General features: G+C 37.4%; 1 protein-coding gene across 8 annotated transcripts in view; it reads left to right on the top strand.

Moving 5' to 3' along the window:
- The window catches only part of LOC116565151 (probable ATP-dependent RNA helicase DDX60-like), a 129,181-nt gene that overhangs the window by 24,492 nt on the left and 77,199 nt on the right, over positions 1-27,490 (top strand). For all 8 annotated transcript variants that reach the window (XM_032298615.1, XM_032298614.1, XM_032298616.1 and 5 more), the window contains 7 exons: positions 9,416-9,532; positions 11,270-11,383; positions 14,477-14,635; positions 18,337-18,478; positions 19,545-19,700; positions 26,666-26,771; positions 27,246-27,361. In XM_032298615.1, coding sequence (XP_032154506.1) covers positions 9,416-9,532; positions 11,270-11,383; positions 14,477-14,635; positions 18,337-18,478; positions 19,545-19,700; positions 26,666-26,771; positions 27,246-27,361 — 910 coding nt within the window. The remainder of the gene's footprint in view (positions 1-9,415; positions 9,533-11,269; positions 11,384-14,476; positions 14,636-18,336; positions 18,479-19,544; positions 19,701-26,665; positions 26,772-27,245; positions 27,362-27,490) is intronic.

Here is a 27,490-nt window from a genome sequence, read left to right as displayed (position 1 = left end):
ACTCCCAGGTTGGGAAGGTCTGGGAGGGGTGGTACACCTAGGGAGTTACTGCAGCCACCTGCCCCTCTCCCCATACCTTGCCCTGTGAATCTGTTCCATCTGGCTGTTCCACAATTGTATCCTTCATGATAAACTGTTAATAGTAAGCAAACCAGTTTTCCTGAGTTCTGTGAACTATGTTAGCAAATTACCAAATGTGAGGAGGGAACCCCAGATTTGTAGCTGGTCCATCAGCATGCGAAGCCTAGCACTTGTGCTTCACATCTGAAGTGGGAGGCAGTCTTGTTGGACTGAGTCCTTACCCTGTGGGGTCTGTGTTAACTCAGGGTGGTTATTATCAGAATGGAATTCCATTGTATGGCACCCAGTGGTGTCTGAAGAGAATGAGAGAATTATTGGTATGGAAAATCCAGACTTTTTTTTTGTTAGAGTGTTATAAGTAGAGAAGTGATTTTCTTTTATTAATAAAAGGTTGACAGTGGATTTCAACAAGGGAGTATGTCTTTAGTTTCTATATATTTAGCCATAGGGTGCCCTGCTGCCCAGATCATGGAAAGCAAGAAATGCATTTAACTGGAAATCCGTGTCTTAAGAGGTTCATGTGTTGACTGTAGGCAGTGAAATGATAGCAAACATGGAGGAGGGATCCTTAATGAGAAAGACATGAAGATTGACAAAGGAAGTAATGAATTAATTTCATTCCTTAACATAAACTCATGAAGTCTGTAGAATTTTCAAAGCATTTTAGAATTTCAATTTTATGATAGGTTCATTATTTTGGTATATCTGGCATTAGGTGTTAGAGACAGAATGCTTGTTCCCAGGTACTGCAAGGAAAAATTAGCTTTCAGACAAAATGTTTTCTCAGTAAGGCAATTTTACTTTCTGCAGAAAGGGCGCTCCTGTTAGCCATCTTGCCTTGAGAGTACAATGAACAAAGGAAAGGCAGACATATTTATTCCTTATGCTTTGGGTCCTTACTGCTGTGTCTGATCTCCATTGGTTGGGGCCAGATCTCACAATCTAAACTGAACGCTATTGGCTAACCACTTAAAACTTTTCTATATAGTACAGGCAATGGAGAAAAAAGGAAAGGAGGAAGTCCAAATAAGGAAGGGGCATAGGCTGTGAGGTGGGACATGCCTGTGAGCATGCCCAGCACAGATATCTTGGTTAAAGTACAAGGACATAGAATGTACTTATTCCCTTGTGTCTAACAGCTGTGTAGGATAGGGCTTAACAAGGAGTTATTAGCAAAAAGCAAGAAGGCTATGAAGAAAGTTAGTCTTTATTTATTTGTTTTTTGTCAGTAGAAAGCCATTTCATATTTACATGTAAATATAGGATATACAGGATTACAAAAATAATTTTTTTGCATAATATAACACTACAGTCATTAGAAAGTCATTTAATGTTTACATGTAGATATAGGAGATAATTATCTATAATATAACAATATAGTCAGTAAAAAGTCATTTAATGTTTACATGTAGATGTAGGATATACTTATACACACAGGATTGTGAAAATAGTTTTTGTCTATAACAATATAGTCAGTAGAAAGTCATGTTTACATGTAGATATAAGAGATATTTACACTCAGAAGTCATATGAGCTCCAACTATTAGGAAAAACAGAGAGAAAGAAGAAACATAGTCATTTTAAAGATTTAGATTTAAGAAGGCCAGATGAAATGCTCTGATCCTATGATGAGGGAAGAAGATTCTGAAGACTGAGTTTTGTTCTGGCAAGTTTTGACTTTCTAACCACAAGTGCTCTAGAGGTAAGATTTTTCTCACACCTAAGTGTAAATGTATGTGTCAGTTTGAGGACTTTAAGTTGTGTGTTTTTGGCACTTTTTTGGGAGAGGTATGTGCATCATAACGAACTCATATCTGGAGATACCATCTCTAATATCTGTATCAGAGTTTATGGTATAAATGAAATTTATACTACATATATAACATTTATAAATTAAAAATATCCATGCCATAAGAATGTAATGAAGTTGCAGACAGAGTTCAACGGCGTGCATTGCTCTAAAGCAGTACTTACTATATTTTCTGGCACAAAATGGTGCCTATCATATTTCATTCTTCTGTCTTTTTCATTTGGACATAGATTTATGATGAAGGGAGACATGACCTTGCACAGATCATGGTTACTTCACAATGTGGCTTAGTTAAAGCCTGAGCACCATCCAGAGAAAACCATACGTTTTGCAGCAAACATCCCTACACAGCCTTTTCTCTAAGTTTGCTCAAATTTGGTTAAATTTTAGTTACATTTTTGTGAGATTTCATAATGTTATTAAAGGTGAACATTGGCACAAATTTTTATTTTAGAGTCTCTCTTTTACCAATTTTTAATTGAAAATGACTATGTGTTTTTCCAGGGCCTTAATAATAATGTCTTTTAAAAGTAAAGGACTGCATTTTGTCATTCTCCCCAGAAAAGATAACAATGCATTGCCAGGCCTTCAATACAAAGGGTATTAGACTCAAGATTCTATAAGATTCTGTTTGTGCCGGGCACTGATCCACAGTGTAAAAATAAAATGAATACAAATGCCAATAGCTTTCTAGAAACACTGATCAAAATTTGCATTAAATCAACAGATCTTTCTTTTAAGATGATGCATTCTATCTTCCATTTGTTTTAGAAAGGATAATTAAAATCCAGAGCTATTGTGCTCAGCAGGTTGCAAGAGAACCCATCAAATTGTCTTCTTTCTTTTTTTTTTAGATATGTATTTATATTTTATTGCACTTTAGATTCTGGGGTACATGTGAAGAACATGCAGGATCATTTCATATGAACATACATGGCAATGTAGTTTGCTGCCTCCATCCCCATCACCTATATCTGGCATCTTTCCCCATGTCATCCCTCCCCAACTACCGACCCCCCGCTGTCCCTCCCCTAGTCCCCCACCAACAGACCTCAGTTTGCAATTCTCCCCTCCCTGTGTCCATGTGTTCTCCTTGTTCAACACCCACGTATGAGTGAGAACATGTGGTGTTTGATTTTCTGTTCTTGTATCAGTCTGCTGAGAATGATGGTTTCCAGGTTCATCCATGTTCCTACAAAGGACACAAACTCATCGTTTTTTATGGCTGCATAGTATTCCATGGTGTATATATGCTGAACTTCCCTGTCCAGTCTGTCATTGATGGGCATTTGGGTTGGTTCCAGGTCTTTGCTATTGTAAACAGTGCTGCAATGAACATACGTGTGCATGTGTCTTTATAATAGAATGATTTATAGTCCTTTGGATATATACCCAGTAATGGGATTGCTGGGTCAAATGGGATTTCTATTTCTAGGTCCTTGAGGAATCACCACAGTGTCTTCCACAATGGTTGAACTAATTTACATTCCCACCAACAGTGTAAAAGTGTTCATATTTCTCTATATCCTCTCCAGCATCTGTTGTCTCCAGATTTAATGACTGCCATTCTAACTGGCGTGAGATAGTATCTTAATGTAGTTTTGATTTGCATTTCTCTAATGACCAGTGGTGATGAGCATTTTTTCATATGTTTGTTGGCCTCATATATGTCTTCTTTTGAAAAGTGTCTGTTCATGTCCTTCACCCACTTTTGAATGGGTTTGTTTGTTTTTTTTTCTAGTAAATCTGTTTTAGTTCTTCATAGATTCTGGGTATAAGTTCTTTGTCAGATGGGTAGATTGCAAAATTTTTTTCCCATCCTGTTGGTTGCTGGTTCACTCTAATGATTGTTTCTTTTGCTGTGCAGAAGCTCTGGAGTTTAATTAGATCCCATTTGTCTATTTTGGCTTTTGTTGCCATTGCTTTTGGTGTTTTAGTCATGAAATCCTTGTCTACGCCTTATGTCCTGAATGGTTTTGCCTAGGTTTTCTTCTAGGGTTTTTATAGTGTTAGATCTTATGTTTAAGTCTTTAATCCATCTGGACTTAATTTTAGTGTAAGGTGTCAGAAAGCGGTCCAGTTTCTGCTTTCTGCACATGGCTAGCCAGTTTTCCCAACATCATTTCCACATTGCTTGTTTTTTTCATGTTTGTCAAAGGTCAGATCGTTGTAGATGTGTGGCATTGACCCCAAAGCCTCTGTTCTGCTCCATTGGTCTATATCTCTGTTTTGGTATGAGGGTCGTAGGTAACTTGATGGGGCTATCATTGAATCTATAAATTACTTTGGGCTATTTACTCCCCATTATGTGGTCAATTTTAGAGTAGGTGTGATGTGGTGCTAAGAAAACTGTATATTCTCTGGATTTGGGGTGGAGAGTTCTGTAAATGTCTATTAGGTTTGCTTGCTCCAGGTGAGTTCAAGTCCTGGATATCCTTGTTATTTTTCTGTCTCATTGATCTGTCTAATATTGACAGTGGAGTGTTAAAGTCTCCCACTATTATTGTGTGGGAGTCTAAGTCTCTTGGTACATCATTAAGAACTTGCTTTATGTATCTGGGTGCTCCTGTATTGGGTGTTTATATATTTAGGATGGTTAGCTCTTCTTGTTGCATTGATCCTTTTACCATTATGTAATGCCCTTCTTTGCCTCTTTTGATCTTTGTTGGTTTAAAATCTATTTCATCAGAGACTAGGATTGCAACTACTGCATTTGTTTGCTCTCCATTTGCTTCGTAAATCTTCCTCCATCCCTTTATTTTGAGCCTATGTGTATCCTTGCATGTGAGATGAGTTTTGACTTTTTATCCAATTTGCCAGTCTGTGTCTTTGATTAGGACATTCAGCCCATTTACGTTTGAGGTTAATATTGTTATGTGTGAGTTTGATCCAGCCATTTTGATACTAGCTGGTTGTTTTGCCTGTTAGTTGATGCAGTTTCTTCATTGTGTTAATGCTTTTTACCATTTGGTACGTTTTTGGAGTGGCTGGTATTGGTTGTTCCTTTCTATGTTTAGTGCTTCTGTCAGGAGCTCTTGTAAAGCAGGCCTGGTGGTGATGAAATCACTGAGTAATTGCTTGTCCGTAAAGGATTGTATTTCTCCTTCACTTATGAAGCTTAGTTTGGCTGGATATTAAATTCTGGGTTGAAAGTTCTTTTCTTTAAGGATGTTGAATATTGGCCCCCACTCTATTCTGACTTGTAGGGTTTCTGCCAAGAGATCCACTGTGAGTCTGATGGGCTTCCCTTTGTGGGTAACCTGACCTTTCTCTATGGATGCCCTTAGCATTTTTTCCTTCATTTCAACCCTGGTGAATCTGATGATTATGTGCTCTGGGGTTGCTCTTCTTGAGGAATATCTTTGTGGTGTTCTCTGTATTTCCTGGACTTGAATATTGGCCTGCCTTGCTGGGTTGGGGAAGTTCTCCTGGATAATATCCTGAAGAGTGTTTTCCACTTGGATTCATTCTCTCCATCACATTCTGGTACACCTATCAAATATAGAGTAGGTCTTTTCACGTAATCCCATGTTCCTTGGAGGCTTTGTTCATTTTTTTTTTACTCTTTTTTCTCTAATCTTGCCTTCTTGTTTTATTTCACTGAGTTGATCTTCAATCTCTGATATCCTTTATTCTGCTTGGTCGATTCAGCTATTAAAACTTGTATATACTTCGCAAAGTTCTGATGTTGTGTTTTTCAGCTCCATCAATTAATTTATATGCTTCTCTAAGCTGTTTATTCTTGTTAGCATTTCACCAAACCTTTTTTTAGGTTCTTAGTTTCTTTTAATTGGGTTAGAACATGTTATTTTAGCTCAGAGGTGTTTGTTATTACCTACCTTCTGAAGCCTCTTTCTGTCAATTCATCAGACTCATTCTCCATCCAGCCTTTTTCCCTTGCTGGTGAGGAGTTGTGATCCCTTGGAGGAGAAGAGGTGTTCTGGTTTTGGGTGTTTTCATCCTTTTTGTGCTGGTTTCTTCCCATCTTTGAGGATTTATCTACTAGTGGTCTTTGTAGTTGGTGATTTTCAGATGGGTTCTCTGAGTTGACGTCCTTTTTGTTGATAATGAAGTTATTTCTTTCTGTTTCTTAGTTTTCCTTCTAATAGTCAGGCCCCTCTGCTGTAGGACTGCTGGAGGTCCACTCCAGACCCTGCTTGCCTGGGGATCACCTGCAGTGACTGCAGAACAGTAAGGGTTGCTGCCAGTTTCTTCTTCTGTTACCTTTGTCTCAGAATGATACCCACCAAATGTCAGCCTGAGCTCTCCTTTATGAGGTGTCTCTAAACATATGGGAGTTGGGGAGCTGCTTGAGGAGACAGTCTGTCCCTTATAGGAGTTCAAGTGCTGAGCTGTGAGCTCCATTGTTCAGTTTAGAGTTGCTGGGCAGGTATGTTTAAGTCTGCTGCAGCAGAACTCATAACTGCTTTTTTTTTTTCCCAGGTGCTCTGTCCCGGGAAGGTGGGGCTTTATTTATAAGTTCCTGATGTGCTGCTACCTTTTCTCAGAGCTGCCCTGCCCAGTGAGGAGGTATCCTAGTCACAGTCTGCCAGCAGAGGTGTTGCTGAGCTGCCATGGGCTCTGCCTAGCTGCTGTGTGAACCTCCTTGCAGTTTTGTTTATAGAAGTATAGTTAGAACTGCCTCGGTAATGGTGGTCTGCCTTGGTAATGGCGGTCTCCCACAGTAATGGTGGATTGTCTCTGTAATGGCGGATTGCCTTGGCAATGGTGGACTTCCTTGGTAATGGCGGACGCTCTCCCTCCCACAGAGCCGGACCATCCCAGGTCCAGCTGTGCTTGCTGTGAAACTCTCATTCCAGAGCGTTTCACATTGCTGGTCTTTGTGTGGGTGAGACTGGCTGAGCCAGATCACCTGGCTGCCTGTTTCAGCCCCCTTTTTTTCAGTTGAATGGGCAACTCTGTCTCCTAGGTGTTCCAGTCGCCAGTTGAAATGGCACCCGTATTTGTGTGAGTTTTTGTGTGGAAACTCACTGCGATGGCTGAAACAGCAGTGCTGGAAACTCATGCCACTTTTCTGCCCAGGAATCTCCTGGTCTGCGGGCAGTAAAAATTCATTTGGAAATGCAGTGATTAATCACCCTCTGCATTTTTGCTGGGAACTGCAATCCAGAGCTGTTCCTATTTGGCCATCTTGGATCTATTCCTGAAAGTTAGTCTTTAAAACAAACTATTATTTCTAACATTTGTTATTATTATTCTTTAACAAGAAGGGAAACTTTGAAGTGGAACTTTTTACTTTCTGCATTCAGTATTTATGTTCTGAAACTTGGGAGTCAAAAAATATATCATTAATCTTATGAGTGAATCTAGTTTTGTTCCAGTTTTCACATTTCGAAATGAATTCTGGTGATGTATGCCATTCAATAGTTCATCAAAAATAATCTTTCAATCTAATTCATATTTTTAGTTTTTGTAGCAAATCTCTGCCCTTTGAAATTGTGACTCCTTATTTTTTGTTTTGGTTGGAAAATTGCCTTCTAAATGTACAATATGGCGATAAAAACCAACTAAAATTTATCACGTTTTGACAAACATCCTTCATGGTAATTAAGACATACAGATGTTTGTCATGCTTTTAGGTTAGTTATTTGCTTTACTTTTATTCTGTCATTAAATTATTTCTCAGTTTTTTTTTTTTTTTAGAACTTTAGACTTCATTAGATTAATTATTTGTTTTACTTTTATCCTGTCATTAAAATTTTCCCAGCTTTTTTTTTTTTAAGATAGAGTCTTGCTCTGTTGCCCAGGCTGGAGTGCAGTGGCATGATCTCAGCTCACTGCAACCTCCACTTCCTGGGTTCAGCAATTCTCCTGGCTGCCTTGGCTTCCCAAGTTGCCAGGGTTACAGGTGCCTGCCACCGTGCCTGGCTAATTTTTGTATTCTTAGTAGAAACGGGGTTTCACAATGTTGCCCAGGCTGGTCTTAAACTCCTGACCTCAGGTAATCTGCCTGCTTTGGCCTCCTAAAGTGCTGGAATTATAGGCATGAGCCACTGTGCCTGGACTCTAGACTTCATTTTCATATTGAGAACAGATATTGCTACCAGTAAGTCTCTATTTTGCCTGAGAAATACCAGACTCTGACTTAAAAATGCAATACGAGTATCTTGTTTTGTCTCTCCTTAAGAATAACCATATTTATATATTTATTTTTAATAGAATTGGGGTCTTGCTTCTTGCTATGTTGCCCAGGCTGGTTTCAAACTCCTGGGATTAAGTGATATCTCTGCCTCAGCCTCCCAAAGTGCTGAGATTACAGGCATGAGCCACCATGCCTGGCCTTCTTTTCGTTTTAAATTGATGATTTTATTTTCTGTAAAATTATTTCCTAATTCATTATCTATAAGTATTTCCCTAAAAGAAGGTTATTTTTATCACCCCTTTTGGACTGTTTAAATTAGTCTCAATAAATATTATGGATGTATTAAATGTTGTTAGTTGTTCAGGATGGGGGGTTCATACTACCTTCTTTAATTTTCTATATTTTTGAAAGCCCCATAATACCAAGACAATTCATTATATTCTGAAATAAAAATTAATTTGGCAAACAGGAAATATACATGTTTATCAGAGCTTAAGAAAAATTGTCCTAAAGACACAACAGGGTAATTTTACTAGTATACATTATAACACATGTAGAATTCAAATGTCTCATTTAAAAAGTTTAATTTAACTTTAAGTTCTGGGATACATGTGCAGATGTGCAGGTTTGTTACATAGGTAAATGTGTGGCTTTGTGGTTTGCTACACCTATCAACCCATCACCTAGGTATTAAGCCCTGCATGCATTAGCTATTTATCCTGTAGAATTTAGCTATTTATCCTGTAGAATTTTCAAAGTGCTCTCTCTTCCACCCCCACTCCCACAGACCCCAGTGTGTTGCTCCTCCCTGTGTCCATGTGTTCTTATTGTTCAGCTCCCACTTATAAGTGAGAACATGTGGTGTTTGGTTTTCTGTTCCTCTGTCAGTTTGCCGAGGATAATGGCATCAAGTTCCATCCATGTTACTCCAGAGGACGTGATGTTGTTCCTTTTTATGGTTGCATAGTATTCCATGGGTATATATACCACACTTTCTTTATCCAATCTATGATTGATGGGCATTTGGGTTGATTTTATGTTTTTGTTATTGTGAGTAGTGCTGCAGTGAATATACTTATGCATGTATCTTTATAATAGAATGATTTATATTTCTTTGGGCATATACCCAGTAATAGGATTGCTAGGTCACATGGTATTTCTGGTTCTAAATCTTTGAGGAATTGCCACACTGTTTTCCATAATGGTTGAGCTAATTTACCTCCCCAACAACAGTGTAAAAGCATTCCTATTTCTCTGCGACCTCACTAGCATCTGTTGTTTCTTGACTTTTTAATGATCACCATTCAGACTGGCAGGAGATGGTATCTCATTATGGTTTTGATTTGCATGAAATGTCTCATTTTTTATAGGCAGGTAACACTTTATTTAATGTATTTGACATGGTTTTCTCCCTTTTACAGAATGAAACAGTGATTCAGAGTGCATATAAAAGTCTCATACAACACTTGGAAGAAAGAAGGGTTTTAGCATTAGCACCTTATTTTGAACGGTTGAAATGGAATGATATGATGGAAGAGGTATTAAAATTTTTATTTCTTTAAAAAAATTTGATAGAATTTGATAAATGAGAACCAAGTTATGATTAGTTCAGTCCTTAGACCAGACTAAACAATGCCATAGATCTCCTTAATACATGTATACTATCTGAATCTCAGAATGTCATGCTCCTACCTTGAATTGATCAGATGGCATATGTAATTTTTATGTTCATTTCTGGAAGCCATATTTTAAGACAGACTCTGGAAAACTAGAAATTTGTAGTACTTAATGCAAAAGTAATTTTATTTTTTATTATTCCAATTGAGGAGGGCTCTAAGACATCATTTGCCATATAAATAGTCAAAATGAGAAATTAATTATACCTGAAATCTAACTTTCTGATTATCTTATCAAACTATGCTTTATAATCCTGTTTATCATGATGGATTACTAAGCACCTCTTTCTTTTTTTTCTTTCTGATTTTCAAATGGTAAAAAGCAGAAGAAAGTTTGGAAAAAAAAGGAAAAGTAGTAAGAATATCCATAATTCCACTTAGCATTTTAACATATATTTTTGTGTAGCTGAGGACATATTGTGTGTGTGTGTGTGTGTGTGTGTGTGTGTGTGTGTTGTGTGTGTGTGTCTCTCTCTCTCTATATATAGACACACACACACATGTTTTTGTGTTTCTTTTTCTTTCTTTTTTTTTTTTTTGAGACAAGGCCTCATTCTGTTGCCCAGTCTGGAGTACAGTGGCACAATCATGGGTCATTGCAGCCTTGACCTCCCAGGCTCAAGTGATCCTCCCACCTTAGCTTCCTGAGTAGCTGGACCCTCAGGCATGTGCCACCATGCCTGCCTAATTTTTTATTTTATGTAGAGATGATGTCTCATTTTATTACCCAGGCTGGTTTTGAACTCCTGGGCTCAAGTGATCCTCCTACCTTGGCTTCCCAAAGTTTTGGGATTACAGCTGTGAGCCACCATGCCCAGACTGTATATATATTTTTAGTATACATTTCATTAAGATTATTATGTATTTTCTTGTCATTAAGAATTTTTCATAAATGTAATATTTAATGAGCGCATTACATTTTCTTAGTGTTAGACATTTAAATTACTTCAAAATTTTGGCTGTTATAAATAATGTTATAATGAACATTTTGATGTATAAGATTTTTGTACACATATTGGATTATTATTCCTCTATTCTAAATTCCCAGAAATTCAAAACTGGATCATAAGGTATCAACATATTTAATGATCTTGATGGATGTTGTCAAAGAGCTTTGCAGAAATTCTATACCTACCTGTACTTTCATCTTTAATCTATAAGATAGTTGACTCACCACACAATTTTCAATGTTGCGTGATATTATTTTTAAAATTTTGATATATTGACATTTATAACAAGATATCTAATTATTGTTCTAACATGTATTTCTCTCATTTTTAGTAAAATTGAATGATTTTATTTTTATTAATAATCTGTTTCCTCCTTTGTGAATCGTTTGTTCATATTTTAGTAAATTTTAATGTCTTATTGTGTTATTTAATTTCTTTATATATTTTGGTTTTCATATTTCTCTGGCATATTGATTATAATTAATTTTCAATTTTTGATCATTAAAATAATCATACATTTTTAAACATAAACGTTTAAAGTTCTGTTTAGTTAAATCTATACAATCTGTTTCTTACAAGCAAGAGCACTTATGAGTAAAAGAATATTTCTAAATAATTTGGCATTTGAAGAAATTTTCTTTCTTAATAGGCGTGTAGGACTCTATTTCTGCTTCAGCATCTGTGGCCAGAAGGATCGGACATCCGACGTGTTCTCTGCGTCACCTCTTGTTCACTGTCCTTAAGAATGTACCACCGCATCTTAGTAAGTAAAAGGAACACAACTGCCCAGCAGAAAGCTGTCATTCATGAAGTATAACTGGTGTCACTTCACTGGGTAGCATCAGATTCTCCACTGTTGACATACTCTTGGTTTCTGACTGCCGTTTTCTTCATTAGGAATTTACCCCCTTCCCCCACCAATTTATGTGTATTAAATACCAAAAAGGAGAGGAAAATTAGAATCTATATAGATAAGAATATTATGTTACATAATTTGGCGTTTTTCTTTAAATTTAATGCACAGTACATTTTCTCTGGTGTTTCACTTAGTAGCTATTTAGCCCAGTTCTTCTAATAAACAGAGAAAGTGAGGAAGAAGAAAAGAAACAAATTGGAGGAGGACCCCACTATACCCTATGTTTCAGGCTCTTTGTGTACCTGATACCATGTAATCTCGCAGCAACTTTCCATATAGCAATTATCAATCACTCTTTCCTGTGGATTCAAGACTTTGAGACTGAGACTTCCTAACCTACTTGGAATCACATGGTAAAAGGCGGACTGGATTTTGACTAGGTGGCTGGCTCCACAGCTTGTAGTGATTCTGCTTTGTTAAGTCATGTATTTAAAAAATAGTTCTGTTATTGTTTATTAGTATCACTGAGACTAGAGAGATTCTGAATTTTTAAAATTGTTTTCGGCATATAGGGCCCTTTAGGAATCTTTTGAGGAACATGGATTTTCCACTCTAGTATATGCATTTGCATAAGTACACACACACACGCATACACATGCACACGAAGTTTGTATGCAGTCTAAATATCTATGTGTTTCAGGCTGAAAAATTCTGTTCCTAAAACAAACAGCCACGAAAGAAAGAGAGAGAGAATAAAAAAAGAAAAGAGAAAGAAAAGAAAGAAAAAGAAAGGAAAAATATGCCTGTACAAGGCTCAAGGAATTAGTATTCTGTAGGAGAAAACTGTCCATTTCTTAAATCTGTCAGCATGTTTTTACAAAGTATTTACTTTGCATATGGAAATGACGTTTTGCCAAAAATAAACATTTGGAGAGAGAGAAGAAATAGGATATCTACACCTCTTGATCACACATATCTTGAAAGGCAATTTTAATGTCCCTTTGAAATAACTAGAAAAGTTTCAGACCTCTATTTCCACTTGGATTTGTCATAGACCTCTCAAATTTAGGATTTCTGGACCCAAACTCCTCAAACTTCTCCATCCCAACAAATGATAACAATGTCCTTCTAGTTGCTCAAAAAAAAAAAAAAAAGGTGTTAACGCTTCAGGAGCACCACGGAGAATGGAGAGAGCAGTGAGCTTTTTGTGCTTCTTCCTTCTTGATTCTTTCTTTAGTTTGAATTTCTCATCTTTGATTTTATTTTGACTGATAAAACATTTATTAATTCCCTCTGCTAAGATTGTTGATTGTCTAACGTGTGTTATAGCTGCTTTCAAATTACAGAACTGTGATGTTATGAAGACTATCTAATAATACGTGTTATTAATAATAGGTAATGTAATAGGTTGATAATAATAGGTAATATTAATAATAATAGGTAACGCAGCTTATTGGTGACGTGCTAGATATTTTACATGTCTGATCTCATTTAGTTTTTCCAGAAACCCTGTGAGAAAGTGTACTGTTCCTATCCCAATTTTTTACATATAGGAGAACTGACTCATGTAGTGTCTTGACTGGAGTCACATGGTTTTCAGAGCCCAGATCCTGAATTATTGTGCAATAGTCTTTTCAATGTAGGAGATACAACACTTCAATATTTTAATTTAATATGTCATACAGTAAATCTTAGCTATATAGATTTATCTGAAATTGTGACTTTAAATACTTTAATTTTTGAAGATTCACTCTAAAAAATGAAACACTTAAAAACTTTATATTCTTTCAGCATGATTGTCAGAATTTTAAGGGCACGCTTAAAAATGATAATTACCTTAACATATTCACTTTTATTGCTAGGCTGAAAAATGTGCTGTGAGTGGAAGTGTGAATAGCACAGGTCATAGGTTTCTGCGTTTAAAAGTTGGTTTCTCAGCCGGGCATGGTGGCTCACACCTGTAATCCCAGGACTTTGGGAGGCCGAGGCAGGCGGATCACGAGGTCAAGAGATTGAGACCATCCTGGCCAACATGGTGAAACCCTGTCTCTACTAAAAATACAAAAATTAGCTGGGCATGGTGGCATGCGCCTGTAGTCGCAGCTACTCGGGAGTCTGAGGCAGGAGAACTATTGCTTGAATCCAGGAGGTGGAGGTTGCAGTGAGCCGAGATCGCACCACTGCACTCCAGCCTGGCGCTTGGCAACAGAGCAACACTCTTTTTTAAAAAAAAAAAAAAAAACAGTTTGTTTCTCACAAAAGTTCATATTTACTAACTTGCTTCTTTCTTACATGATTTAGAGATGGATAGGGACCACTATCTCGTTTGACTCTCCCTCACTCTGCTTGCCTATTGTCTTTGGAAAAATATTTTCATATGACCATGCACGATGCTTTTAGTGGTTCTAATTTTTAAAAATGAACATATTGAACCCAAGTCAATCTCCTTTAATTTCAGTTACCTCTAATTTTGCTCTATGAAGATACCCAGATTGTTTACTTTCCATGTGATAACCCTTCATATATTTGAAAATAGTTGTGAAGTCTCTGCCACAGGAGGTGAAACTGGTCCATTTCCTTCCCCGTTTTCTCATTCAATATGTTTTACAGATAGATTGCCATCCTGGATTTCTCACCCTGAACATGCCATGGGTTTGTGGTTATTACTCTTAACTCTCTGAAATGCCAGAGCATTTTACATGGGGCTCTGTCAATGCTCAGACTTCTGGATCAGGGACTTCCTTTTCTGTCAACTCATAAAGTTTGGCTTCACTGAAAATCCTAAGAAATGCATTATGTGAACTGCTAAACTTGGAGTTTTCTCTCCCTCCTTCCTCTCTGCTTCTGTATCAATGCAGCCAAGGTTTTGTATGCAGAAGGGGACTTTCTCAAAAATGTAAATGTAAGACTTTGATGATGTGTATCTTCATGGAGTGCCTATTTTAATGCCATTTCACAGTGTGACATTGTGGCTGTTCTCATCTTCTTTATTGTATGCAGGTGTGCTGTAATCACCTATCCCTGCAGGAGGTGGAAGATTTCTGCAGACTGCATTGCCTCTGTGTGGCTTTTCAACTCCACTTACCCCTTTCACAGAGAGCTTGTTCTCGAGTCATCACATCCTCTTGGATTAGGGCCAGTGATTCTTTCTTAAAAATGGTAAACATGCTTTGTTTATTTTTTGTTTCAATGTGAGAAGTGAAAACCATGATCACCTTTAAAACTAGAGTTATACTGGAATATTGCCAGATCTAATTAGCTGATACATCAATTACGTCTTATTTTCAACAACTTCTATTTTTGGCAGTGTAATGAGGAACACCACAATATATCTGTTTATCTGTTTTGTTGAATCATGAGAGCCTTCCTCTTTTTCCTTCCTATCTCTGATGAGATCTTGTTTTTGTATAATCAATCATAGAAAATTGATTGACATTGTATTCTCTTTGTAGAGAAACTCAGGAAAAGCATTTGTGAATTTTTCTGTTTATAATAAAAATATATTAAAGGAAAGTTAACAACTGAAGAAAAATTAATAATATGTACTCTCCCACTGCCCAAATTAATGCTGTTAACTGTTAATATTTTGGCTTAATTTCTTTCATTTTTTATTCTAGAGCATAGGGTTTCTTTTATGGCTGCAATCATGCTATATATACTACATATTATTTTATTGTAAAAACATTTTCACTTTTGGTTAGCATAATTTTTTTAATTTTTAGTTTTTGCAAGTACATAGGAGATGTACATATTTATGGAGTGCATGAAATGTTTTGATGCAGGCATGCAATGCATAATAATCACATCATGGAGAATGGGGTATCCATTCACTCAAGCTGGTTAGCATAATTTTGATGGCTAATAAATATGTGTGAATGATTTTATTGTAGTTTACTTAATCGTGCCTCTATAATGGGACATTAGGATCATTTGAAGTTTTTGTATCATAAATGCTGGGATTTGGGGTTTAAAGTTTTCCTCTTATTTATAATTAACTACTTTGAATAGATATTCTGAAATGGGAAAAGAGATGATTAGCCAAAAAGGTAGGGAAAATTTGAGGATCTCGATAGATATTGTCAAATTGTTATCAGGGATATTTTAAAACCCATTGGTCAGGAAGCCAGTCCAGACATGCTTATTCACTGCATATTCACTGTAATCAGCACCAAGGAAGGAGTGGAGAAAAATACAGACTCGTTTCTCTTCTTCTTCCATGGAACTTCAGTTTGCATTATTGAATAAGCAGTAAAATAATTACAAAGGTGGATATGAAGGAGGAACTAATGAATGCTTTGGAAACTAATGATTAAGAGACACAACTCAGTCTGGAAAGGTTGACCTCTCTGAATAAGTGAAGAGAAGTGAAATGACTTATGAGCTGAAGGATGAGTAATGGTTAGCTGGGGGAAGGGAAGAGGAAAAGGTTTTCCAGAGAGGACGTAGCACTTGCGAATGCCCCAAGGAGCTGAGATATGTTCAGTGTGACCAAAGAGGAGAAAAGCTGATGGAGCTGAGGAGGGAGTAGAAGAAAATTCAGTGTAGTACTTGTTGTCTCTGTGTTAAGGACTTAGGAAATCATAAGAGTAATGAGAAGTGATTGAAGGGTTTCCAGCTGTAATTGACATTTTAGTTTAAGAGTTCTTTGGCTAAAGTGTATAGAGCTCATTGTAGATATCCAAATGTAGCGGTGAGGAAGCCACGTGGTGAACACATGGTGATAATGATAACATGGCTAAAAAGTTGGTGGCAATCGGAATAAGTAGAAGTTGAAGATGTGAGAGTTCTTTAGGCTTTGAAACTGTCAAGGTTAAGTAATGAATAGGTTATGAGGCAGAAGGGAGAAGGAAGAGTCCAAGATGACTTTCAGGTTTCTGGTTAGGTCAACTGTGTGGATGCTGCCACTGAAGAAGAAAATTTTGGGTAGGAAAATAATGAGTTTGGGAAATACTGAGTTTCAGGTGGTGGCAATGAGACTTCCAAAGGAAGTATCTAGAAGGCAGTTTAAATATTCTTTGGACTGAAAATAAAAATCTGGGACTCATTAGCCCATGAATGCTTCTGAACACCATGCCAGTTATGTGTTTTTCTAGGGAAAATGAGAGGACATGTTGGTTCAGAGTCCAGAGATATTCCAGAATTCATTGGTCAGGTAGAAGTTTAAGAATTAGAAAAAGACACTGAAAAAGACTGGTGAAGATAGATGGAAGAAAATCTAGGAAAATATGTTATTTCAAAAAGAAGGGAGTGGTTTATAGTGTCACATTCTACAGATAATGTGAGGATGTTGACAGAAAATTCAGTGGCTTTAATTTAATGGCATGAAAGTCAAGACCAATTATAATTATTGTTTTGAGATAAGGTCTTGCTCTGTTGCCCAGGCTGGAGTGCTGTGGCATGACCATAGCTCACTGCAGCCTCAACTTCCCAGGCTCAAGAGATCCTCCCACCTCAACCTCTGTAATTGCTGGGACTATAGGCATGCGTAGCTAATTTTATTATGGTCATGTTGCCCAGGCTGGTCTTGAATGCCTGGGGGCAAACAATCCTTCTGCCTTGGCCTCCCAAAGTGTTGGGATTTTAGGTATGAACCATGGTACCTAGCCAAGGCTAATTATTATTAAGAGCTGTTTCAGTAGAGTGGTGGGGTACAATATCTATGGAATATTCAACAATAATGAGTGGATGGTTATAAAATAAAGGTAGTGGAGGCAACTCTTTCCGTGGAGTTGGTCTTAGTTCACCTGTAATCTTTTTTTTTTTTTTTTTTTTTGAGGGAGACTGGAGTTTTATTATTACTCAAATCAGTCTCCCAGAGCATTTGGAGATCAGATATTTTAAGGTCAACTTCGTGGGTGGGGGAAGTGAGTGAGCTGAGAGTGCTGATTGGTCAGGTCAGGGATGAAATCCTAGGGAGCTGAATCTGTCTTCTTGCCCTGAGTCAATTCTTGAATGGGGGTCACAAGATCAGATGAGCCAATTTATAGATCTGGGTGGTGTCAGCTGATCCGTCAATTGCAGTGTCTGCAAAATATCTCAAGCATCGGCTTAGATTTTACAATAGTGATATTATCCCCAAGGAGCAGTACTGGGGAGGGACAGAATCTTGTAGCCTCCAGCTGCATGACTCTCAAACCATAATTTCTAATCTTTTGACTAATTTGTTAGTCCTGCAAAGGCAGTCTAGGCCCCAAGAATGAAGGGGGTTTGTTTTGAGAAAGGGCTGTTATCATCTTTGTTTCAAACTATAAACTATAAACTAAGTTCCTTCCAAAGTTAGTTCAGCCTACGCCCAGGAATGAACAAGGACAGCTTGGAGGTTAGAAGCAAGATGGAGTTAGTCAGGTCAGATCTCTTTCACTATGTCAGTCATCATTTTGCAATGGCGGTTTCAATCCCTCCTTTTAACACTTTAATATTAAGATATTGGCTAAAGATGATGGAAAAAGGGCAAAGCCCACTCTAATTTCTTCTTGCTTACCAGGGGTGTAGTGGGGGTAAGTGTTGACCCCAAAGTAAGAGGAGTGGAACCACTCTGCAACTGCCTGAATGTACTCATGCAGGCCTGGCTGGGATTCCAGGACCTGCATGACAAAGATGTTAGTACCACGTTAAGGGAACAGTGTACTGCAAGGTAAATAATGAGTACTAGGATAAGCAGTGCAATTCCCAGTTTTAAAAGTAAAGACTGGAAAGCATTAGTTTGGGTACTTGTAGACTGCCATCTGTAATCTTCACAGTTGTAACGACTTTATCATTCCACCCAGAAAGGTCTTGTGACCTACCTTACAGGGGGTTAACCATGAGTATGAAATTATTCCATGACTCTCTGCTAATAATGTTTTCTCTTTAATTTTCAGAACAAGTGGTGTGAACATTTCATTTTAGGCAACTTAAACATTTTGGGATCCTGGAATCTGGATTTAAAACATGTTTCTGACTTACATGATGAGCAATTGTTAAAGAATATTGCCTTTCACTATGAATTTGAAAGTACTCAAGGTAATACCTTAATATATATTAACATTGTATCATAAAAAAATTATATAAAGCCCTTACAGATTTTCCAGTGCATACCACAGCAACATTTTGTTTCTTGAAAACATTTGTTTGTATGTGTATATACTTTTTACATATTTTATTTTTTCTTCACTTAATAGCATTTGAAAATGTGTTTAAGCTATGACATATTAGTAATTAATAGTTATATTTTTTATTTAAATGGTAGATTAATGATATTTTATAACACTGACTGTAATTAGTGTAATCTTTTCATTATTTTTGAACATTTAAGGATGTTCTGCATTTATCCTAAAATTAAATGAAACTGCATTTTGGTATGTATGTAATTTTTGTCCTCCTTTGAATTTTTTTTAGGGTAACTTACCTAGAGTGGCTTTCATTGTCAGAGAATAATAAGACATTTCAAAATATATTTTTCCCAAGTGAATATTATTGAAGTTTCTTGACCTCTGGCATTTAATTCTTTTAGATGACAAACATTTGAATAAGCTGACTGTGTAAAATGTAGCAAATTTTACTAGTTGTAACAAAATTCTCACCCTCTTCCTATTCTGTAAACTCTTTAAAAACTTATTTTTAAATTAGTTTTTAAAGTTGCAAGCTTATACGTAGCATGTTGTTCTTCATTATTTGATGGAATAATTATATATTTATCATTAGCATTACTTAATAAGGACTATGATTAAAATGGGGATATTCCTTTGTTAATTTTTTTTGGGGGGTGGGGAGGGCATCTTGGTACGTTGCCCAGATGGTCTTGAACTCTTGGGCTCAAGCGATCCTCCCACCTCAGCCTGCCTAGTAGCTGGAACCACAGGCCCATGTCACAGTGCCTGGCTCTTTATTAAATTTAAAGAGAAAATGATTTTTAGAAACTACTATCATAGTGTCATGATGAGTTTTCATGCATGTCTACTGTGTTACTTGAAGTTTCCATATTTGATAATCTTCCCAGAGCTCTATGGATTTATTCACGAAAGGTGCTGTGTGTGTGTCTGCACGTGTATGACTTTTAAGATTTTAATATTTTTTTGTTGTTATGCAGAACCACATTTGAATTTGGGAAATTCCATTAAGAGGGATTATGAACACCTGTGGAATTTTGTGTCACAGCTGGTTAAAGAATTTGATGTTGGAAAGTCTTTTCCTGTGAGAACAAGAACACAACATTTTCTTACACAAAAGGAATCAGTCATTCAAGGTATTAAATGGCTACAGTAAAGTGGAACAAAAGCACGTTTATCCGGAACAACTTTTAGAAGTCTTAATAATTCATTTCTTCCAAGTGTAAATAATTTGCCTTCACTGTGCTTTCTTGTTTACCTCTTCATCAAGGTATAAAATACATATAATAATGTGGTTAAAGTAAACCAGTGTGTAGAGTAAGGCCTGGTGAAATTTTGCACAGATCTGTACATCTGTGTGATAACCACCCGATCAAGACAGAGGACATTTCCAGCACCTCAGGAGAAAGTTCTGTCGCCACTTCCCAATCCATCCTCCTCCTCCTTTCATCCCTTTCACAGACTTCAGTATGATGTCTTAGTTTTTTCTGCTTTGAACTTCATTAGAATGGAATCATATAGTATATATTCTTTCTATTTTTTTCCCTCTCAGTGTAATGTCCAAGACATTCCTGCCTGTTGTATGTACCATTATGCTTAAAAGTTTTTGCTGTGAACTGTCTCTTTTAATATATTTCATTCTGTCCATTTGGATCATTTCCTAGCTATTGGCTATTGAATTGTTGAATAAGCAGTAAAATGATTGGTTTGGAAACAATGATTAAGAAACACAGCCCAGTCTGGAAAGGTTGACCTCTCTGAAGAAGTGAGGAGAAGTGAAATGACTCATGATCTGAAGGATGAGTAATGATTAGCTGGGGGAAGGGAAGAGGGAAAGGTTTTCCAGAGAAGACATATAGCACCTGTGAATGCCCAAAGGAGCTGAGGTATGTTCAGTGTGACCAGAGAGGAGAAAAGCTGATGAAGCTGAGGAGGTGTACTCGTTGGGTCTTAAGGACATAGGAAATCATAAGAGTAATGAGAAGTGATTGAAGGGTAAAGCTGTTGTGAATATTCTTACATATAACTTTAGGTAGATATATGCATATATTCACTTCAAGTATATACATAGAAATGCAGCTTTATGAATTACTGTCCAAATATTTTATAAGGTGGTAGTTCCAAGTTAAACTTCCACCTTCCATATGGGCATTTTAGAATTTCGGAATTGCTTCCCAGCCTTGTTAATCTTTTTTTAAATTTTTTATTTCTGTGAGACAGAGTCTCACTCTGTTGCCCAGGCTGGAGTGCGGAGGTACCAACATAGCTTACTGTATCCTTGAACTCCTGGCCTCAAGCAAACTTTCCACCTTGGCCTCCCAAACTGCTGGGATTACAGGTGTATGCCATCATGCCGAGTCTATTGTTAGCCTTTTTTATTTTGCCATTCTAATGGGGGTGTGGGGGCAGCTCATTATGATTTTAATTTGCATTTTCTTGGACTTTTCATCTGTTATTGGCCATTTGAATATCCTCTTGTGAAATGTCTGCTCAAGTCTTTTGCTCATTTATAAAGTATAGGTCATGAGTATTTCACAAGTCTATGATTGATCTTGAATTTACTTTTGTATGGTGTGAGAGAGGGATTATTTCCTCACTGTCTATTTTCTTTCATTAGTTTATCCTTAAGCCTTATTTATCTTTGAACCAATATTAAAGTTAATTATGGTCGTTCTATAAGAAATTGATTTTGGTAGTATACATGCTCCAACTTTGTTCTTTTGAAGATTGTTTAGTTTGTTCTGAGTCCTTTGCATTTTCATTTAAATTTTGTAATTGGCTGCTGACATGTTGATTATTGTTGCATTGAATTGAAGATCCATTTGGGGAGTGTATCGGTCAGGTTTCTACCAGATAAAGAGAACTAGTAGGATACATGTATTAAGAGATTTATTGTAGGGAATTGCCTTACGTGATTATAGGGACTGGCTAGGCAAGTCTTAAGGAAGACTATAGGGCAGGTCTTAAGGAAGGGGAGGCTGGAACTCTGGGGCATGAGCTGAAGCTGCAGTCCACAGGTAGAATTTGTTCTGTTTCAGGGAAACCTCAGTTCTGCACTCAGGGACTTGGAGATGATTGGATAGCCTCATCTAGATTATTTAGGATAGTCTTCTTTACTTAAAGCAAATAAATCCTAGCCTTTAAGCCCATCTACAAATACTTTTCCAACAACATCCAGATTCCTGCTTGATTGGATAGGGAACTGTAGTCTAATGAAGTTGACCCCTAAAACTGACCATTTCAGTCTACCTCTTGTCATCTGAACACCCATATACATATCCTTACACCATACTTAATCTTCCAATAAAGACACTCACAAAATCACACTTGTGCTTAACATGATACAACTATCCTGTGTACAACCAAAAACATGTTAACTCTTCCTTCAAAACACAATGCTAAGTTCTTGGGTGATTTTCACTCTTCTGCTTGGATAACCTGTAATCTAAATACTGTGACACAAAGAACCTTATTATGACTACATTGTATGTAAACTGATAAAAGAAAAAAACCCAAAAATATCTGCTTAATATGTATATGTATTCAAGACAAAATAAGGAAGAAATACTCCTAACTATTCCAGTCCTCATTTCTGCAACTGGTCACATGGTCATAGCTGGTATTTATGGCCGTCTCCTCCTCCCTTGACCTATTCCCTACTCCCTTTGCACTCAGCAAACCCCGCAGCTGGTCATAGTTCTTTGCCTGAGGTACACCTTTTCCAGGGCTGTCACAAGGCACAACAAGCTGGTGGCTTACAGCAACAGAAGTTTATTCTCTTTTTAAAATTTTATTTATTTATTTATTTATTTTTTGAGACCAGTCTCACCCTGTCACCAAAGCTGGAGTGCAGTAGTGTGATCTCAGCTTGCTGCAACCTCTGCCTCCTGGGTTCAAGCAATTCTCCTGCCTCAGCCTCCCAAGTAGCTGGGATTACGGGGCACGCTGCTACGCCCGACCAATGTTTTGTATTTTTAGTAGAGATGGGGTTTCATCATGTTCCCCAGGTTGGTCTTGAACTCCTGAGCTCAGGCAATCCACCCACCTCAGTCTCCCAAAGTGCTAGGATTACAGGCATAAGCCACTGTGTCTGCCCAGAAGTTTATTCTCTTACAGGTCTGGAGGTTAATGTCTGAAATCAAAATTGGTTTCTTCTGGAGGCTCTGAATTAAAAACCATACTGTTAATGGAAAAATCAAACTTGGTAAAATATTTTAAAGAGGTTTATTTTGAGCTAATATTGGTGACTATAGCCTAGGGAAAAGACAATCCCAAGAAGCCTTGAGGAAGTGGCCCTGAGGTGGTTGGATTACAGTTTGGTTTTATAAATTTCAGGGAGGCAGGAGTTACAGGCAAAGACATAAATCAATACAGGGGAGGTAAACACTGGCCCCCAAAGGCAGGGTATCTTGAAGCAGGGGCTTACAGATTATAGGTAGATTTGGAGATGCTTTCATTTGCAATTGGTTAAAGGAACAAAGCTTTGCCTAAAAACCTGGGGCCAGGTGCGGTGGCTCACGCCTATAATCCTAGCACTTTGGTAGGATGAGGCAGGCGGATCCTGAGGTCAGGAGATCGAGACCATCCTGGCTAACATGGTGAAATGCTGTCTTTACTAAAAATACAAAAAATTAGCTGGGCGTACTGGCAGGTGCCTGTAGTCCCAGCTACTCAGGAGGCTGAGGCAGGAGAATCGCTTGAAACTTCAACCCAGGAGGCAGTGAGATGAGACTGTGCCACTACCCATGTTCAAGTCCTAATTCCCACTACCTGTGAATGTGACCTTACTTTGAAATAGGGTCTTTGCAGACGAAATTAAGTTAAGATAAGGTTATTCCGGTTAGGGTGAGGCCTAATGTAATGACTGCTATTCTGATAAGAACAGGGGAACTTGAAGGCAGACCCAGAGAATAAGTGTTCTGTAAGTCCAAGGATGGTGGTTTTGGCAGAAGCACTGCATGCAGGGAAGGTCACTAGATCCAGAGGGAAGCCATCTGGTATGATCAACCTGCAATCATGTCAGCCTGGACATGTTGCAGAGCCTTCTCTTGTTCTTGGCTCCAATAAAAAAACTAGCAGCTTTTCAGGTCAGTTGATAAATAAGCCAGAATAGCACACGTAAGTGAGAAATATGTTGCCTTCCAAATTCACAAAGGCCCCTCAGGCATTATAATTTATTATAGGAGGGTTCAGGTGCAACAACCACCCTTCGCCTAAGATAGGCTATCTTGATATGCTCCACACCATTGGACTCGTACACATTTTGCAGAGGTGGAACATCCTTGAAATTCTGTTCCATTCATTTTCCACCATCAACAAATTTTGCTCAGATGGAAAGTCTCTGAATTTTTGCTGAATTTATTTCCCATTTTTGACATCCAAGTGTCTTATTGGTATGTCAAGCAGTGTCTACTTCTTATTCAGTAGATCCGAGCAGTATAATATCAACTATCTGATGGACCAGTGAGATGCTTTGTAGAAGAAAAAATTTTCTTCTAGAAAAATCCCCTGGGGTCTAAATTATGACATTGTGCATGGGTAGGACAGTGAAGGTATATTTTCTGGCCTTCCCAGCTGAAAGAAAACTGTTGCTGGTGGCCTTTATTAACAGGTAGAGAAAAAAGTATTTGCCAACTCAGGAGCTGCATACCTGGTACCTGGAGTTGTATCGTTTCACTCAAACAATAAAACTATCTCTGGAACAGCAGCTGCAGTTGGAGTCATCATAGGACTAAATTTACAGGAATCTACTGGCAATCTCCAGAATCCATCTGTCTTTCTGCATGGGCCAAATAGTCAAGTTGAATGTGGGTGTGAGGAAAATCACCACTCCTGTACTTTTCAAGTCCTTAACGGTGGCATTAATCTCTGCAAACCCTCCAGGCATGCAGTATTACTTTTGGCTTACGATTTTTCTAAGTATAGGCAGTTCTAGTGGCTTCTATAAGCCCTTGTTCTACAGGTCAGGGGACCAACTCGGGGATTTGTCTAGTTGCTGAGTATGCTGTTCCAGTTATGCATTCTGAAACTGGTGAAATAAACCGCACGATAGATTCAGGGACCCACTGTGAGATGAACTTGAGAGAAGACTTCATCAGTCACCTGACCTCCACAAGCTCTTACTGACTGGGGGTGGGAGCTTGGGGGCACAGTGACATTCTGGGTCTCCTGGAATTGGTGCCAGTTCAGAACCAATATCCAGTAATCCTTTGAAAAGTTGGATGGTTTCCCTTTCTCCAGGGGACAGTCGCCCTGATAAATGGCAGTCAGTCTCTTATAGGAAGACTGGAGAAAGACGCGCACTATGAGTTTTGGCAGTGTCGCAGGGTCCTTATTAAAGGGGCTCTGCCTCCCCTTCAGTCATGGGGTTCTGGGCCTGTATCAGGCTTATGTTTAGGGACTGTTTAAGGAGCCATGACTTTGGTGATTTAAATTAGGCATTTGTACACGTACCCTAGAACTCTTCCGCTTATACAGATCAATTTAGAATTTAGTGGAATGCCAATCTATTGATTTTTTTCCAGGAACACTATGACCAGCTAGCCAATGCTGTAGGTTTCTGTGAATCAGACTATTCCAATTACTGCTTTGGCTTTCCCTTCCATTATGGTAGCCATGACTACCTTATCTTTAGTGATTCAGTGCTGCTACTTGGCCCCTGCCACCCAGGATGGAATTATCCTTGTTGCATTTAGGGATCCCAGTTTGCTGGTAGCAGTTTTCACTGCAATTCTGACTTATACAGTAGAGTAGCTATGGAGCTATTCCCGAATTCTGGGGTTCCCCTTACAATTTTATTTCTCATAGTTGTGGTGGAAGGTGTGTTCTCTGCAACCTCATGGGTTGAGTAAGCAGGTCTTACATGATGAATCCACTCTAACCTTCCAATTTCTCTAGGCCTTTGGCTACCTTAGGTCAATCACCTGTCCAATTGGGAGTTTCAGAAGCAGAGGACAGAGTCCTCAGAGGAAGAAATATCCATAATGACTGAAAATAAATTGTTCTGATTTAATGAAATATACAAATACCTGGAGTTAGGATGCAGAAATGAGTTCCACATAGGACATACACATATACACACTCATGCATTTATGTACACAACACACACACACACCCCACTAGACACATTATAATGCAACTGCAGCATACTACAATGTTTTCCTAAGAATTAGAGAGAAAACAGTTACCTACAAAGAAATAAGAGTTAAATTGCTAGCAGACTTCTCAACAATAACAACAAAAGCATGATGGTAATGGAATAATATCTTTTAAGTAATGAGACAAAATAATGGTTGTTGGGGGATAGTGTAAGCAGCATAAGTACAACTTATGAATGAGGAAATAATATAGATGTTTTCAGATATACAAGAACTGAGTTAGCTAGCATCATATCCTCATTAAAAATATTTGTATATGATGCAATTCAGGGAGAAGGAAATGGTCCCAAAGGAGAGTGAATGATAAGAGGAATGCAAATGGGAATTGTATATACACTGGCAGAAGGTTATTGACTAGAATTTAGGAGTGAGGGAGGAGAAAGATTGTATTTTTTCCTCTATAGTTATGAACAAAGCTAAATTTAAAAACCTTCTAGTCTATTATATTCAGCATGTAAGCCATGTATAGGAACTATGAAAATAAAAATTCAACAGGGCTTCAAAGACTATTTGGCGATAAATAAAATACTTTTATTGTTAATTTTTCCTATTTTTTGTCATTTAATTTTCATGGAGACTTTTATGTAGGTGAACTCTCTAAGTGGCACTTCCTTTTTCAAGTGCTGTTGTTACTATACTGTGACACATTCTTCATATTGTGAAGTAATAAAAAAATATGTATTTGGAAATAGAAACCTACATGTTTGTCTATCTAGTGATCTGCAGCCATCTACTTACACATGTAAATGGCTGTACACTAATTTTCAATATACTGGCTTGCTACAACATGTTTGGTTTGAGGAATATCTCATTTGGAAGCTCTAACTTGGTAAACATAAAATTTAGGTAAAATATTATGTATTTGAAATTTTAAAAATAATGTTCAGAATTCATGTAGTATAGTTACACCTTTCCTCTCATCTGGATTTTATATTTGTTTTCAGAAATCTCCTTGGAAAAGTTGCCTAGTGTGGGTTTTATTCCGATGACATCTGCTGTAATTGATGAGTTTGTTGGAGACATGGTGAAGGATTTGCCTATTCTAAAGAGGTACAGAGTTAACTAAGCACCTAATTTAGTGTTACTGACTCTAAAATACTTGTGTAATGACTGACTCATCAAAATGTCTATGTAACATATCATATTGGGATATGGTAAATTGTATATCATAATGTTACTGTAATACATTTAAGTAATGGTAACATTTAATATGTCAATATGATTTGAACATTACTATATAAAAATTTTTATTATTTTAAACTTACAATAAAATTACTCCAGCTATAAAGTTACTAAATAGTTGTTGATGAGGATGTGACTATTACAGGAATGGCAGAAATTCTGGGTTTTTCTGTCTCTGAAGTTTTATGACCCATATTATATCACAAAATATCACAAAAAAGTTTTATGACCCATAAAATATCACAAAAATAGAAAAAGAGGTTTCTATGTTATCATAACCTGAAGTTTGTACTACAATTTGAAAAGCCTAACATTAAAAAAAATTATTTATTATTTTTACAGTGATGACGCGGTTGTTCCTTCACTGTTTCCACAAAAGACATCTGATGAGCTTTTGCACTGGCATGCCCAAAGACCCCTTAGTGACGACTATGACAGGATCAAGTGTCACATTGATGGTGAGCTCTGTAACCACGAACAAATAGAGCTTATACGCATTGCCTTTGTTGCTCTTTTTGTGAACAGTGAAATAACATTACATTATAAACACATTATATTTTGAATGAGATCAGTATATATATATATAT

This window comes from Sapajus apella, unplaced genomic scaffold, assembly GCF_009761245.1.
Source record: "Sapajus apella isolate SASKATOON/1434 unplaced genomic scaffold, GSC_monkey_1.0 scaffold39, whole genome shotgun sequence".
Taxonomy (NCBI): domain Eukaryota; kingdom Metazoa; phylum Chordata; class Mammalia; order Primates; family Cebidae; genus Sapajus; species Sapajus apella.
Note: the sequence above shows the minus strand (reverse complement) of the source record. Positions and strands in the feature narration are given on the sequence as shown.